This window comes from Oratosquilla oratoria, chromosome 14 (assembly GCF_046742065.1).
Source record: "Oratosquilla oratoria isolate Oo_2021 chromosome 14, ASM4674206v1, whole genome shotgun sequence".
NCBI lineage: Eukaryota > Metazoa > Arthropoda > Malacostraca > Stomatopoda > Squillidae > Oratosquilla > Oratosquilla oratoria.
The window spans coordinates 24,425,973-24,442,139 of NC_134790.1; the positions used below are offsets into that span (position 1 = coordinate 24,425,973).

A 16,167-nucleotide genomic window follows, 5' to 3' on the forward strand; every position below is an offset into this window, starting at 1 on the left:
GAGGGATAATTTGGGAAGAGTTAAGGAAGATAATATGAAGTTTAGGAAGAGTCGAAGAAGAGTTGAGGAGTTCAGGAAGATGAGGAACCGTTAAGGTAGATTTGAGAAAGAGTTGAAGAAGCGGTAAGAAGGAGTTGAGGAGGAGTTGAGGAAGAGGTGAGGAAGTGTTGAGGCAGAGTTGAAGGCTACGATAGATTATGAGAGGCAACAGTTAGATAATTTTTTCTCAAAAGTGGGCGATACGTCTGACAATGCAGATAAGCAAAACTCAGTGATGAAGACATTAGAGTAATCTAATCTATTGTCAAAAAAAATACATACATACGTACATATACCAAGGCTTTTTTCCCCTTACAAGGGAGGTAGCCAAAAAGGGAAAGGCATAAAATCATTTCCACCCATTCCATCCCTGAATACACTCCACACCCCTCCACCCTCCCTCTTATCTCAGCACCTCCTGGATGACGGGTCATCACTGCACCTTGTCCACTGCCTTGGGTCAGAAGCAAAAAAAAAAAAAAAAAAAAATAGAAACTAAATAAAATTTTGCACTTTCAATAAATTCTAATCAAGCCCGTTTAATATCAGGTAGATATACAAGGTGTTTTTCATTTTGCGTATCATATATATACACATTAGATTTATAATTCTAACTACTGAAGCATTGTATGTATGTATATATATATATGTATATATATATATATATATATGCTTATATATATATACATATATATATATATATATACATACATATAATGTACAAAGGAATTACAAAAGATTTACAAAGGAAAAGTATGCCGACAGCAGATCTTTTGGTCCATAACTAGGTCGGATGCGAAAACAAATAAATGAATAAAAATAAATGAATAGATAGATAAACGAATGAATAAATAAATAAATAGATAAATAAATAAAACAAGGAAATGAGCAAATAAATAATGATAAATGATAACAGATAGATAATAATAAATAAACAGATAATTAGGTAATAATGATATTTAATAAATAATAGATAGATGAAGAATAAAGAATGAATATGTAGATAAATAATGATAAATAGATGAAGTAAAATAAAATAAACGACAGAGATTACAGCATATTGTTTAGGTGTTTATTTAAGTGAACCTTAAAGCTTCAAACTGCACTCCTTTGTACTGTCTCTGCAGGAAGTTTATTCCATTCATTTACTACACGGTTGGCGAAGTTGTTTTTACCTGTTTCCAAATTAAATCTACTGCCTTACCGTTTGAGACCATTATTTCTTGTCTGTTCCCTTTACAGTCTTAAAGACCTTTATCAAGTCACATCTGAGTCTACGACTTTTTAGGGAAAGCAGATTCATATGTTTTAGTCTACTTTCGTATGATTTACCTTTGGTATTTGGAATCAGTTTTGTGGCTCGCCGTTGCACTTTTTCAAATCTGTCACTGTCTTTAATAAGATTCGGTGACCATACGGAAACAACATAATTCCAAATGTGGACGAACTAACGATTTATGTAGCTTGTTAATGATAGATGGACTTTTAAAATCAAGAGGTCGCGCAATCAGCCTTAGAATCTTATTTGCTTCCTCTGAGGTAAAAATACACTGCTTAGATGATTTGAGATCGTTACTGATAATTACGCCGAGATCCTTTTCTCGGTCCATGTTTGCTAACGAATTTCCAAGTAACAAAGTGAGATCACGGAAAAGACGAAGGAAAAGGTGAAGGGATTGGGTGAAGGCCTAAGAGGCCGCGGTCAGGATGCCGATCAAGAGAAAATGTGCGCGGGAGGGGCGCGCCGTGAACGAGCTTGTAGTATCGCAGGGAGAGTGATGAGGTGACACCGTCGTTTCATGGCTCCATCGGAAGAGAGTGCAAGGGACGCGTCAAATGATGGGAGTGAGTGGAAGGGGCGGCTGAGGGGAGAGAGAATGTTCCACCTCCATGATCATTCACCTCGCTTTGCGGGTAAAGGTAAAACTGGATTGTACGCGAAGCTGGTCAGAAATAAAAATTGGACTTAGACCTGTGTATGCTTCGCTCACCTAACTTGCCACTTGCCATAGAGAGAGGGAGAGCGAGACAGAGAGAGAGAGAGAGAGAGAGAGAGAGAGAGAGAGAGAGAGAGAGAGAGAGAGAGAGAGAGAGAGAGAGAGAGAGAGAGAGAGAGAGAGAGAGCGGCGGGGGTTGGGAAGAGAGGAGAGGGATATATATACATATATATATATATATATATATATATACATATATATATATATATATATATATATGTATATATATATATATATAAATATATGTATGTATATATTTATATATATATAAATATATACATACATATGTGTGTGTGTGTGTGTGTGTGTGTGTGTGTGTGTGTGTGTGTGTGTGTGTGTGTGTGTGTGTGTGTGTGTGTGTGTGTGTGTGTGTGTGTGTGTATACGTGTGTGTGTGTGTGCGTGTGTGTGTATGTGTATGTGTGCATGCGTATGTGTATGTGTATGACTGAATGAAGAGCGGAAAATTAGAAATAGTATGTTGAGCTCGTAGGACTGTGTGTAACCACGCAGTGGACACCCGTGCATTAAGCCAAAGCCGAGCGGTCCTTTCGTCATGCACACGCATCCCAAGAAGTCATGAAGCCGCCTGGTGCATGATGGCAATTTACGATGACGTAATCTCCGCTGGTCATGAGGGCGAGTGGGTCCCACGTAATGAGCGTATAAACAATAATGTCTTTTACGTGCGGTGGCTCTTGCCTTACATGAGTTATAACATACACACACACAAAGACGCTCTGGTACACATACACACTCAAACTCTCACACACGTATACGCTCATACACATATGCTCGTACACACACATGTTCAAACACACATACATAAATATGAAGGCCTGTACACGTAGGCATGCACACGTACACACTCACTCACTCACTCACACACACATACACACACACACACACACACACACACACACACACACACACACACACACACACACACACACACACACACACACACACACACACACACACACACACACACACACACACACACACACACACACACACACACTCAATACGAGATAAGGAGTATCAGAAAAGGGAAGGACAAAAGAATATGGAAGAAAGAGTGGTGTTCATTGAAAAACATCTAATGTGGTACCAGTTCATAAAGAAGAAAGTACAGAGGGTCCCTTGAATTACAGACCAGTTTCTCCAACCAGCACTACAGCTAAAACATAAGAACATCAGAATGAGGGAGTTCCATGTCCATTACTATCACCCCCACCCATAAAGTTATCTCATCTTCTCCTAAAACAACCAATAGATTCAGCGCTTACTATAGGGTTACTAAATCTATCTCATTCGTTAACCACTCTATTAATATACCAGTTATTGCCTATTTTCTTCTTAAACCTAAATTTGTCGAATTTGAATTTATTACTACTGGTGTGGGAAAAAAATCAAAGACAGAGATGGATGAAAATTCTTGAAATGATGAATACTTTTGTTTCAGAGCCGAAGTCCCATATACATCAAACCCATTGAGTTTTAACTCAAAAGTGGTTAGTACACTACAAGAAAGAGAGAGCTGGGTGGATTAAGTATACTTGGATCTGAAGAAAGCACATGATAAAGTATCTCATAAAAGACAAGTATGGGAATTTGATTATGTCAGAGGATTTAAAGGGAGGAAGGAAGTAAGTAGCGTAGTACCACAAGGATCAGTATTGACCCCCGTAATGTTCTTTGATTTACGTAGATAACGTGACTGAAAGAACAAGCTGACATGTTTGTAGGCGATAGATCACAATTAGATTACAATAGATCAGAAAATATTGCAAGAGTTTACAATAAATAAAAAAACGTGTCGAAATGAGAAATTGAAAAAATAATACTAGCAAAAAGAGCCAGACAGACAAACAAATAGATAGCTAAATATCTAAACAAAGACACACAAACATTTTAGTAAACAGACAAAAAGAGATATTTAGTACTAAAGTGCTTCGGCAACAGGATTTGAAAATGAGGAGACTACGCCAGGAGCCACGTAGCAGTGACCAAAGCGTTTTGGGAACTGCAAGGTAGGTCACAGTCAGTACTGGGAATCGGAGAGGAGTGCGGGAATCGGACCTTCAACTAAGTGAATGCGAGATCAGCACGCTTCCGATGACGCCACCAACGCACAGACACGATTTGATGTGATGAATAAAATCGCCTGGCGGCAGACACAAGACAAGGAAAAGCCCCGGCCGGTAAGGAAGGCGAGACTCCAGGTCGCTAATGCAGGTCAGCTGTGCACAGCTGCTCTGCTTTGCGCGTGCAGCTGCTCACGTCTCGGATAATGACGTGTGACTATCCGGAAGAAGCGGACGGGCGGGATGTGAGGTGTCCGGTGAGGCCGTTATTCCGGAAAGGTTTCCGTTGTCCGGAATAAGGAGAGCGGCAAGAGCACCATCTGGTATTCTGAAGACTTGATCGACATTTGTGAATTTCATCTGTATCAGCTTCGTGACTCGGGGCCTAGAGGGCACTTTGCGCTCCTTTCCATGACGTCATGCCGTTAGTTTTTCTCTTCAAAGGCTTTTGTGTGTGTGTGTGTGTGTGTGTGTGTGTGTGTGTGTGTGTGTGTGTGTGTGTGTGTGTGTGTGTGTGTGTGTGTGTGTGTGTGTGTGTGTGTGTGTGTGTGTGTGTGTGTGTGTGTGTGTGTGTGTGTGTGTGTGTGTGTGTGTGTGTGTGTGTGTGTGTGTGTGTGTGTGTGTGTGTGTGTGTGTGTGTGTGTGTGTGTGTGTGTGTGTGTGTGTGTGTGTGTGTGTGTGCGTGCGCGCAATGTTTGCCCGTGTGCGTATGGGGTGTGCATGAGCGTGCATGTACGCATGCATATATGTATGTGTGTACATATGACTATATGCATGCATGTTTTTTACATGTATGCGTTCACGTGTGTACGTGTGTGCGCAGGTGTCCGTGCGTGTGTGCGTGTGCGTGCGTGATTGCACTTGAAATATATAGACCAGCCGTCATAAAACATAAAGATAACTCCAATCTGCACGCTCGTAAGACTTCAAGAATTATGATGTTTTCACACGCGATTCAATGAAATTCCTCTTACGACTTCGTGTACGAGTATGCTATGAAAATATTTCTTAAATCTTGTAACCCTATTACAATACTCGTGCATAATCTTTATAATAAGAAAAATATATTTTTATTTAGTGCGTAGTTTCTCCTTGTCCTGCGTAAAATCTGAATAACAAAATGTCACTTCAGTAAATGTGATGACGTCATATCGCTTGTAAACTGATGATGCATTTCTCTGTTAAAAAAAAATACCACACAATATGAAGCAAATATAACAAAATAATCAGATTGTCATGAAAAGAAAGTTGCATTTACGTAGAGTAATGGAATCCAAATTATTCATTTAAGTATTTTCTTCTAGTACCTTATGGCCTTTCACAATTATCTTTCACCCCTAATCAAAACCGAGATATGTTCAGAATTGAAAATTGATCAATAGAAAAATAGAAAAAATCAATCAATCAATAAATAGCTAAATAAGTAAATACATCGATAAATAAATAAGTAAATAAATAAATGAATAAATAAATAAATAAATAGGTAAACGAATAAATAAATAGATAAATAAACAGATAAATAATTAAATAAATAAGTTAATAGAAAAATGAATAGATAAGTAAGTAAATAAATAAATTAATAGATAAATGGATAATCAAATAAAGAATAAAATGATGAATGAATTAATAGATGTATAAATACACACATATATACATATGTATATATATATATATATAATATGTATATATACATATATATATATATATATATATATATATATGTATATATATATATATATATACACACACACATATATATATATATATGAATAAACAAATATATAATGAATAAATGAATAAACGAGTAAATAAATAAATTAATAAATAAATAAGTAAATAAATAGATAAATAAATAAAAGAAATGGACATTTATTATTCTCTCATGAAGTAATTGAACCTTATTACCTGCAGTTCTGCTACCATATAATTAGAGAGAATTAGGAAGCTCAATTTGGTACAGTCGTGCTCATGTGAAGAGACCTGAACTTCATTTGAGTCTAATAAGATAAAGAACGTTTCATATTGTACGAAGATCATCAAAACACACAATATCGTTCTAATTTCTATATATGAATTCTATTTAATAATTCAAATTCATTTGCCACCATGTTATGAAATGTTTGTAATTCAGAAATATAGTAATCCAAGTTTTCAATCAATAGTTCAGTTTAAATACTCGAGTTTTTTACAGAAAGTATACAAAATGTGAATTGTTATTTGAATATCTAGTATGTATATGCACGTATACTGTATATATCCTAGGGCTCGTCAATGAACCAAAGTTGGAAATCTAAAACTATTACAGCTTGATATGTTTATGAAAAAGGTTTCTTCTTTTCTGTGTACAAAATATCCACATTTTGTAAATATTGAAGATCACAAGAATCGTCATGCAAGAAGGGGAATCAAGAAATAGCATATGGCGTGCCTTTGGTTCTTGTTGTTCATGTGGACTGTCGTTTTTAACCGGCGCTTCTTTCAGTATAGACAGTCTTGCTCGGTGGGGCTGTGTGTTGTCGTAAATGTCGTTTTGCCCAATCATGGGGGGGGGGAGGGTCTTCATGTTGACAGTCATCCTTGGTCTAAATTGCAGCCATGTTAAAAAAGAACGCTTAATTGTACCCCCACTCGTTCTCTTTGTCTCAAGTGATGGGATGATGACATTCCATGAGAAGATGGCAATGGGAGGGAAGAAAGGGAGAGGGGAAGAAATAGGAAGCGAGGGAAAGAGGGGTAAGGGGGAAAGAGGGAAGTGTGAGCGTTTGAAGAACTGTGAGTGAGCGAGAGAGAGAGAGAGAGAGAGAGAGAGAGAGAGAGAGAGAGAGAGAGAGAGAGAGAGAGAGAGAGAGAGAGAGAGAGAGAGAGAGAGTTGGGGAGAGAGAGAGAAAGAGAAAGGGAGGAGAAAGAGAGAGAGATAGAGAGAGAGTAGGGAGAGAGAGAGAGAGAGAGAGAGAGAGAGAGAGAGAGAGAGAGAGAGAGAGAGAGAGAGAGAGAGAGAGAGAGAGAGTAGGGGGAGAGGGAGAGAGAAAGGGGGAGAGAGACAGACAGAGACAGACAGAGAGAGAGAGAATGAGAAAGAGAGAGAGCGAGAGAGCAAGGGAATGATAAAACGAGAGAGAGAGAGAGAGAGAAAGGCGAGATTAAGAGAACGAGAGAGCAAAAGAGCGAGAGAGCAAGAGAGCAAGACAGACTGAGGGGGATACGGAGAGAGCCGCCGGTGGTGGCGTAGCGTGCGAGTGAGACATCAAATGACAAATGCCCGGGAGCTACTCACTCAACGTCGTCGTCACGTTGACCGTGCGGGCCACCATGCCGAGGACCAGATGGAGCTCCGTGTAATGACCACGTGACTGTCGTTCCTCTTCGCGCCAGACGAAGACGAGAACATCGACGTAAATCTCTTTTCTCGACGTCGATGGCTCTATGTCGCGCGTGTCGCCGAGAGGACGTGGTAGTATGGCAGAGGATGAAGTCTTTGACAGCGTCGCGAAACGTTGCAGAACTAATGAAAGCTTTGTTCTCATGCGGCGTCGTTCTCTCTTGGCCATATTTGTCGTTTACGAAACGGACGCGCGGAAGTTCTGGAAGGGGAATGCACTCGATGACCTGTCTTAGACTCCATCAACATCATATTTTATTTTTTTATTTCTATTTCATTTTGTTTCAGTTTATCTATTTATTTTATTTTTCTTGGTGGGAAATGAAGAATGGATTGGAGTGGAGGATGTGGAAGCGTTAGGTTTTGGGGGAAAGGGATAAGTTTAACCATTTATCTATTTAGTTCGGCTATTTCCACACAAATAAAAGGATTCTGAGTGATCGAAATGATCATCATAAACCGATTATTGCCACTAACTAACCGGGTTTGTTATATACAACTTCTACCCATGTAAGCTTGTTTCAGTACCGACTTACTTCCTACTAATTAATTTCTTTCGTTCCAAATACGTTCAGGTTTATTTTGTGTCTATTTTTTCAGCACTCACATTTTTTTTCAATTTTATTTATTCATCTTTATACCTATTCATTCATTACTCTGTTTATTTATTTATTTATTCATGTGTTGGAAATTATATAATGCAATACAATACATATCTTTATCTATCTATATATTTATTTCAATTTTGAACCAATCAGGGTTTTAAATCAGGAATGAATGACACTTGTAAGAACCCACGTGACACAAGAATAAATGAATAACATGGCTTCCATTATTCTACGTAAATACAACGTTTTTTTTCCTGATGATTATCTATTTATTTTGTTATTTTTGTTACATTTCCAGTGGCGTGTTAGCCTGCCACAGGTTTGTTTTCTGGAATAGGAGTTTCCAATCAGTGTGACTTGTGGTTTCCGTGAGTGTGGGAACCACGATCGCCAATATCCTCTTGATAATGAAACTATTCGATTATCATCTTCTCATATAACCGCATTCTTATCGTGTAACATATTTTCTTTTAGACTACCACATCTATCTCGATGATGTACCTCGATTATTTTACTGCCTGGCCTTCTTTGCCGTGAAATGAAACGGGTTCTAGTGGATCTAGTGGTTCTAGTGGTTCTAGTGGATCACTCAAGTTCATCACAAGAGAAATCATCGTAGGCAGTTTTATCATATTAGAGCCCGTTGTGTATAGAATTAGATTGCAGAGCGTAGACTTGCCTACAATAGCCTCTAAGTGAATGAGTTTCTGATGAAATAGACAAAATTAGATCGTCTTGATAAAGTCCACTGGAAGTAGAGATCTTTTAAGACAATATTCTTAATTGTTTCCTCACGTAAGGCATAGTTTATGTATTGCTGTTCTTTAATTTCCTGGAGGGACCACTTCGACACTAAATTATATCGTTATGCATCCAATAATGAGCACTAGTTTTCGGTGTGTGGACCCCACTTATGGTATTCTGTCGTCCACTAAGTGGTTTATGGACCAAACGTTGTGGACCATTTCTCTGAGAATTTCCCTCAGCTGAGTAAAGTAACTCGGTGACAACCAGATTATGAATTCTTAAGTCATCTTCAACATAAACATCACTTTCACCATTGGCATCAAAATCGTTGACATAATGTTTATTGAGATTATTGTTCCTTTCACTATCCGTATCATCATCGTCCACGTCATTATCGTTATCGTTATATTTGCCATTATACATGTTGGTAGGTAGTTTTATCGCAGCCAGCGCTGCTATAGTATCATTACTACCTTCACTGCAACGCTTCCCATCAACAGATCTTACCACTTATGCAGCTGACGGCACCACATCCATCTTCATAATCATCAGTACCATCAACCACCATCAATCATTATCATTAACCAGTCAAGTCATCAATCATTATTAATAAGCAATCATCAGTCATCCTTGTCGTCTTCGTTATATTCATCAATAATATAAACTGGACCATTAGTATAGTAACGACCACCTTCAGCATCATCATCATTAACAACACCATCTCCATCACCATCACCTTCGCCATCATCACCATAGCCTTCATCATCTGTAACTACCATTGTTTACTCTTTTGGACCAAAATAATATAAGATAACAATTAATTAACCAACATTTTCAGCATCGTGACTATTACTGTATTTCTCAGTGACCCCACCAACTTCTAGAATAAAAATTATCAAGATGAGTGGAGAGGCGAAAGCAGAAGTAACCAATCTCAAAACGACATGACGTCACTCGTCCTCGAGACAACGCCGACTCTTTATTTCATAATTCTCACGTACATCCAACTCAACATCAACAGTTGTGTGAACGTGAGAGGTTGTGACGGTTGGCTAAGGGGAGACCTATCTTAGGGTGGAGGGTGATGGATACGTCAAATTTTTTGTGGTCTTCGAGTAACGTTTCCTGCCACAAATCCTTTAAGTTTTGACTAGACACGTGTGATAGCCGGCTCGACTTGCAAATAAAAACTACCCAAAGATAAAAACGATCCAGAGCAAAGTTACGAAACAACTTTGAGTAACTTACATTCCAGTTCATATGGTATTAAGTAACATTATTTTCTCTACTCACTCTAATTCAAAATGAAAAGTTGAGGATTTTTTAACCTTTATTACTCTCTTAAAGATAAAAGTTAAGAACATTACGAAATTATGCTGGACTGACAGAAAATAAGAGCGGAAGATCAAGCCTCTCATTATTGGCAGTTTATATCCACCAACCCTCTCATTCGGACCATCTCTATAGATCGTTTAACAGAAGAGATATAAAGGAACACCAAGATTTTTGCAGCATATTTGGCAGACCTGTGCTAAATACCAAGAGTTATGGAACATACTTGAGACATCTGATAATGCAAACACTCTCCCGTAAGAACACTGTCACTTTCGACCGGCAAGATTTTTCTGAGAACCTCTGTTTTTTTGTTTTTGTTTTTTGTTTTTTTATTCGTGGTGGTTCACTGAAAGACTACTGTCCTATCCCTCAGGAGACGGTACATTTTTTGTGGTCGACATCAACAAATGCATGAAATCATTCGACATTTGTCGCAAGTAGAATCTGTAGATTGTGCAGAGCTAACGAGGAAGGCAAGTGGCAGCAAGCGAGCCAAGAAACCCACTGATGGGGACAAACTCTTTGTTAGTACAAAAACGATTCGCTCGTTCGAGTTTTATCAGTTTACGTGATAAAGTTCGAATGAGCAAAACGTCGCGCTAATAAAGACTTCATCCTCACACGGCTGTTTTCCTGGTTTAATGTACGGTCATGAATAAAACTTTGTACCTACGCTACAGTTCTAACAAAGTCAATATGACTCTTCGAGTATGTGATATATTTCCTATGTAATTTTATTTTAGAATTAGGTCATTGTCTTAAATAGATAAAAATAAATGCCGTCAAACTAAGACTGAATTTTGTACCATGAAAAACTCTTGGTGGGTCAAAAATTTTACTTGCGACTGTACATAGCCTCATCTTTATGAAAAGATGAGTTGCACTACTACTAAAAACATCTCAATGGTGCAAAAAAAGCGGCGGGAGTTGATAAGATAGTGACACACGTTCTTGGAGCTTTGACTCAACACTAAATTGAGGTCCATTTTTTTTTTTCTTTCAGATGTTGACCAGAACGGCCGTGGCAGTCGTGGCCCTAATTCCTCTCTTCCTCGCCAGGGCAGAGCCCCTCAAGACAGTGGCTCACTTTGAAGGTCAGTACTTGTGGCTTTTGTACGTTCATGCCATGTAACGGCAAAAATTAACTTCTAAATAGCCTTTGCAATATACTTTGTTTGTTTGTGTATGTGTGTGTGTGTGTGTGTGTGTGTGTGTGTGTGTGTGTGTGTGTGTGTGTGTGTGTGTGTGTGTGTGTGTGTGTGTGTGTGTGAGTGAGTGAGTGAGTGAGTGAGTGAGTGAGTGAGTGAGTGAGTGAATGAGTGCGCGTGTGTGTCAGTATTTCTTGGTTGACCAAAAACCACCAGACATTAGCTGTGGAAACTTCTGATGCTGATTTACATCCTCCTCTCAATAATCTTTATGAATGTCACTCTCTCATCCACTTAAGATAACTCAGGGGATTTTGATTCCTCAAAATAATTTGTGAAGTACATGACAAAGGTCTTCTGAGCCCCATCCACACAATGCACCATGTTGCGCAATTTTGAGCGCAAAGTAGTTCGCAATATGTTGTGTATCGTATTACGTATTGTATTCCCCAATGTGTTGCGAGTTATATTACGTTGCATACTGTAGTACGTATTGTATTTTTCAATATATTGCACGTTGTATTGCGCGGCTTTGTGTAAATCATAATAAGGATTTTTTTTTTTTTTTTTTTTTATCGCACTGAGAGCGGAGTGAGATGTAAGTGGTTCCAGGAAGTGGATGTGATTCGCGTAATAAAATAGAAGGAAAGACACCAATCGTGCTCCAGCGAAAGAGGGCCCGACTACCGTTCAAATCTTAATGTAGTTGTGCTGAAAGTAAAACAGCAGTCAAGCTTTAACGTAAAACATCAACAGGTACGCACACGTTCGCATATACTGTAAACGCACACACACACACACACACACACACACACACACACACACACACACACACACACACACACACACACACACACACACACACACACACACACACACACACACACACACACACACACACACACACACACACACACATGACTCGGTGGCGCGGTTGGTAGAGTCCCAGACTGTCAGTGTGGCGGTACCGGGTTCGAATCCTGCACAAGGCTGAAATTATTTCAGTATCGCTGCGCTTCGAGTCGTTACTCCAACTCTCGTGGGCAGGGAGTTGGATATGTGTGTGCGTGTAAGGTCAGCATTACCCAAAGATCGGTCGTACGAGCTCTGAGCTCTCTTTCGAGAGGGAAATAGCTGTCGATCACGAGTCCAACACGGGATACAAAGACCAAGGTGAATCACACACACACACACACACACACACACACACACACACACACACACACACACACACACACACACACACACACACACACACACACACACACACACACACACACACACACACACACACACACACACACACACACAAATGCACAGTGCGTTTAACCTATTACATAAAGTTCAGGTTGCATGAGTGCAAGTAACATGAATCCTTGCATTGCAAACGTACTATATTAGATCCACTCCCCAGTGCAATTTTGAATTCTGATCGTTTTCGCGTGTGCCATTTATTTTCCTTTCCATCATCATTTCTCTGTGAAATCATCACAATCAGGCCTTGTACTACTCTTATCAAGTAAAATGGGATTACGATTTTGTCACTAACAGACCGGTGTGCAGCGACCGCCTCGTTGAAAAAAACAACAAAATTTAGTCTTCAGAGTCACGTTCACACCGTTTACATTTGACAACGACCATTTGATTATTTTATCAAATGCTCGAAACGATTTTGTCCACATAAAGTCTGTGAAGTTACTATGGGAAGGCTGAGTCGCATTCCTCAAAAGTCGTTATTTTTACGTCGACTTACCTGGTTTTTTGAATTGTAGTTTTAGACTGAACCAGCGTTATTCTTTTACGTCTTTATTAATTTTGATTTTCTCTTCATTTTCTTTTCGACGGTAACTTCCTTAATATTAAATATTTCTATTTCTAAGGGTTATATTGACGAAATTAGAACAACAGTCTAAGGTAATTTATGAATGTTGTATTCGCGTGTCCTCTCAGCTACTTGCACAAATTCCTCAACATGTGCTTTCGCGACCTTTTTTAAGCGTCACTATCTTTAATTATAAGACGCAAGTAAAGTCCTCTGTTGTTCTTTCTTAACCTCGTCTAAATGAAGGAGTTTAACGTCCCAGCTGCTTTCCTCCATTCATCTTAGCATACATGTTATGTTACTGCAACGAGTTGTGCATCGTGATGCTGCAGATCATTTTCATTCACTAATGTTTTTATTAAAGTGTAAGACCAATCTAAAAGAAATTTAGTAAGATATATGCATGTTTACGAACCGAGCAATAAAGACTTACTAAGTATTGCAATCTGTTCCTTACATAATAGGATTAGGTTTCCGTTAATTATATTTTCAACATTATCTACAGTATTATCCTTATACTTGAGTTATTTGCATCAAGAAATCTCTATTTGTTATGTGAGCCGAGCAATAAAGATCTACAAATCATTGCAATTTATTCCATAAATAATAGGATAAGATTTCTACTAATTATATGTTCAGTATTATCATTGTCCTTATCTCGGAGTCGTTTGCATTAAGGAACTCTTTATTTGTTACCATACTACGGTTTGGACAGGAATTGATATTAAAGCTTCTGCTCTTCCCACATAACTGTTCATAAAGAGATTCTGGTCGATCTTCAACGTCTTCCTTTCCTCCTTTCTGCCATCTATCTTTAATCTCTCCCTCACCACTCCTACGCCATCTCCTTTTCAATTACTCCCACAGCTGTCTAGGTTCTGACACCTACCATCAGAGTTCCCATCTTCATTTCAATTTCTTTCGAAAGAAGAAGAAAAAGAGAGGGAGAAAGACAGACAGAGAGGGAGAAAGACAGAGAGAGAGAGAGAGAGAGAGAGAGAGAGAGAGAGAGAGAGAGAGAGAGAGAGAGAGAGAGAGAGAGAGAGAGAGAGAGAGAGAGAGAGAGAGAGAGAGAGAGATAAAAGAGGTAGAAGTTTATTTTCAATCTAGTTTAAATGTGCGTTAGTGACTTAATCGGAAGCATGCTGCTCTCCCATTTGCTTAGTCGTGGGTTCGAACCTCACACTCCTCTCCGATTCCTCAATAGTCCCCAAAGAAGGTGACGGCTTCAGCTGGAGCTACTCAGCGTCTCTTGGCGTAGTTTCCTCGCCTTCTTCTTCAATAACGAAGAAAAGAGTTTGCGATTATAATTCATATCCCGTCTCCTCTTTTAAAAGAAAAGAAAATCCAAGGATAACCTCCAGGTCTGAAAGTGATAGATGAGCAATGACTATGAATCGCCTCTTCGTGTCTTCAATGAACAGAACTAATTGTGTGAACATTAACCATTTTCCCTTGACCCTGATGATAGAGTACATTACACATCCACCTAAAGTATGCGTCCTCACAAATTTGGTCTCTCCGTCGCCTGCAACTAATTACTTTCTCGAATCGTGCTCATGTCGCTTTAAAGCAGTGTTTCCCAATCTCTCTTGGCTGCGACCCTAAACCCACTCTTAGCCTGTAGTCGGGACCCTAATTGTAATAATAAATTCAACCATTTCATGTTATATTTCTACGTACTTGCATAATGTTTATAAACTTTCGTTTTTATAGTTCAGTTTATATTTACTAGCACAATGAATTTAAATACATTTGAAACTTGAATGAAAAAAAAAGTTAAAAAAGAGAGGAAACTTTATTTCATACCCTCTGGCGACCCTGAAAAACACCCTCGCGACCCTAGTTTGGGTCGCGACCCTGGGGTTTGGGAACCACTGCTTTGAAGACTCGTTGCGGAAAGCTGCCGTCAGCTCCTACGGGATCAGCGAGCTGACCGCGACCGAACTCGGGTGGAGCTTGTTGTGCATCGTTGTCACGCTGACGACATCCTTGACTGTGTGTTCTTGTGCAAACAAGCGACTGTATGTCATTGCACGGGGGTTAACCACTAGGATTTTTAATTCAAACGACCAACCCACTTGCTAGACCCGTAACACAACTTTCACTGATGTTTTCCAAAAGCTACTTTCCCGTTGAGGAGACGATAGTTTTTGAACCATTACAAAGACGAAACCATGTCCCGTTCGTCTGTAACTCTTAATATTCGCTCTTGTAAAAGGTCGATATCGGAGTTCGAGATATCCAACATCAGGAATCTGCCTCACAGATCAAAGTCTCGTTTTCTATGTACAACGTGAGAATCTGCAACGGAGTGCTTATTCTCAGCGTTCTTGACTCAATCACTCGCCTCCTACTCACTACTTTGAGTCCTCAACTATCTCCCAGATTTTTTTTTTTTTTTTTTCGCACGTGCTGGCGATATGATAGTGTTACATTAGCACTGGAGAGTAACTTGCTCCTAAAGGTCTTCGGTCAGACGATTCGATGCCGTAGATGTGCTTTACACTCATAGCTTGTTTATTACATAATCTTCATCTAATCTCCATAGCTTGTTTATTACATAATCTTCATCTAGCCAACTCCAGTTGCATCAGGTTCTTCCTACTAAAACCCACGGCCTCGAGATAGCTAGCAATAGCCATGAGAACCTTCTGGGGATCTTTCAGAGAAGAAATATCATAATGTTGCTTGCGATGGGTGACATTGTAGTGGAAGATATTTTGTGTGTCTTCATTTTGATATGACCATCTTGGTCATGTGGTGTTAAGAGCCAGAGATATTTCATGTTTAGATTATTCTAGCGTTAGACGGTGACCAGATCAAATGCACCTCCCAGAAGGTGCTGACTTCGGTTTTAGGGGATGTTGGAAAGGTTCATTCCTTGTAGTACTGTAGTCTCTGAGTTCAGTTGTGATGGGATGGTGGACTACCTGGAACAGACCACAAGGGATCCTGAGGTCACAAGAGGTTAAGAAACGTTGATCTAGGACTGTAGAGAATGCT

At 39.2% G+C, this 16,167-nt stretch overlaps 1 protein-coding gene across 3 annotated transcripts in view; it reads left to right on the forward strand.

Annotated features, from left to right (window-relative positions):
- Positions 1–16,167, forward strand: part of LOC143032794 (uncharacterized) — a 258,996-nt gene that overhangs the window by 219,538 nt on the left and 23,291 nt on the right. For all 3 annotated transcript variants that reach the window (XM_076197841.1, XM_076197843.1, XM_076197842.1), the window contains one exon: positions 11,195–11,285. In XM_076197841.1, the coding sequence (XP_076053956.1) occupies positions 11,195–11,285 (91 nt within the window). The remainder of the gene's footprint in view (positions 1–11,194; positions 11,286–16,167) is intronic.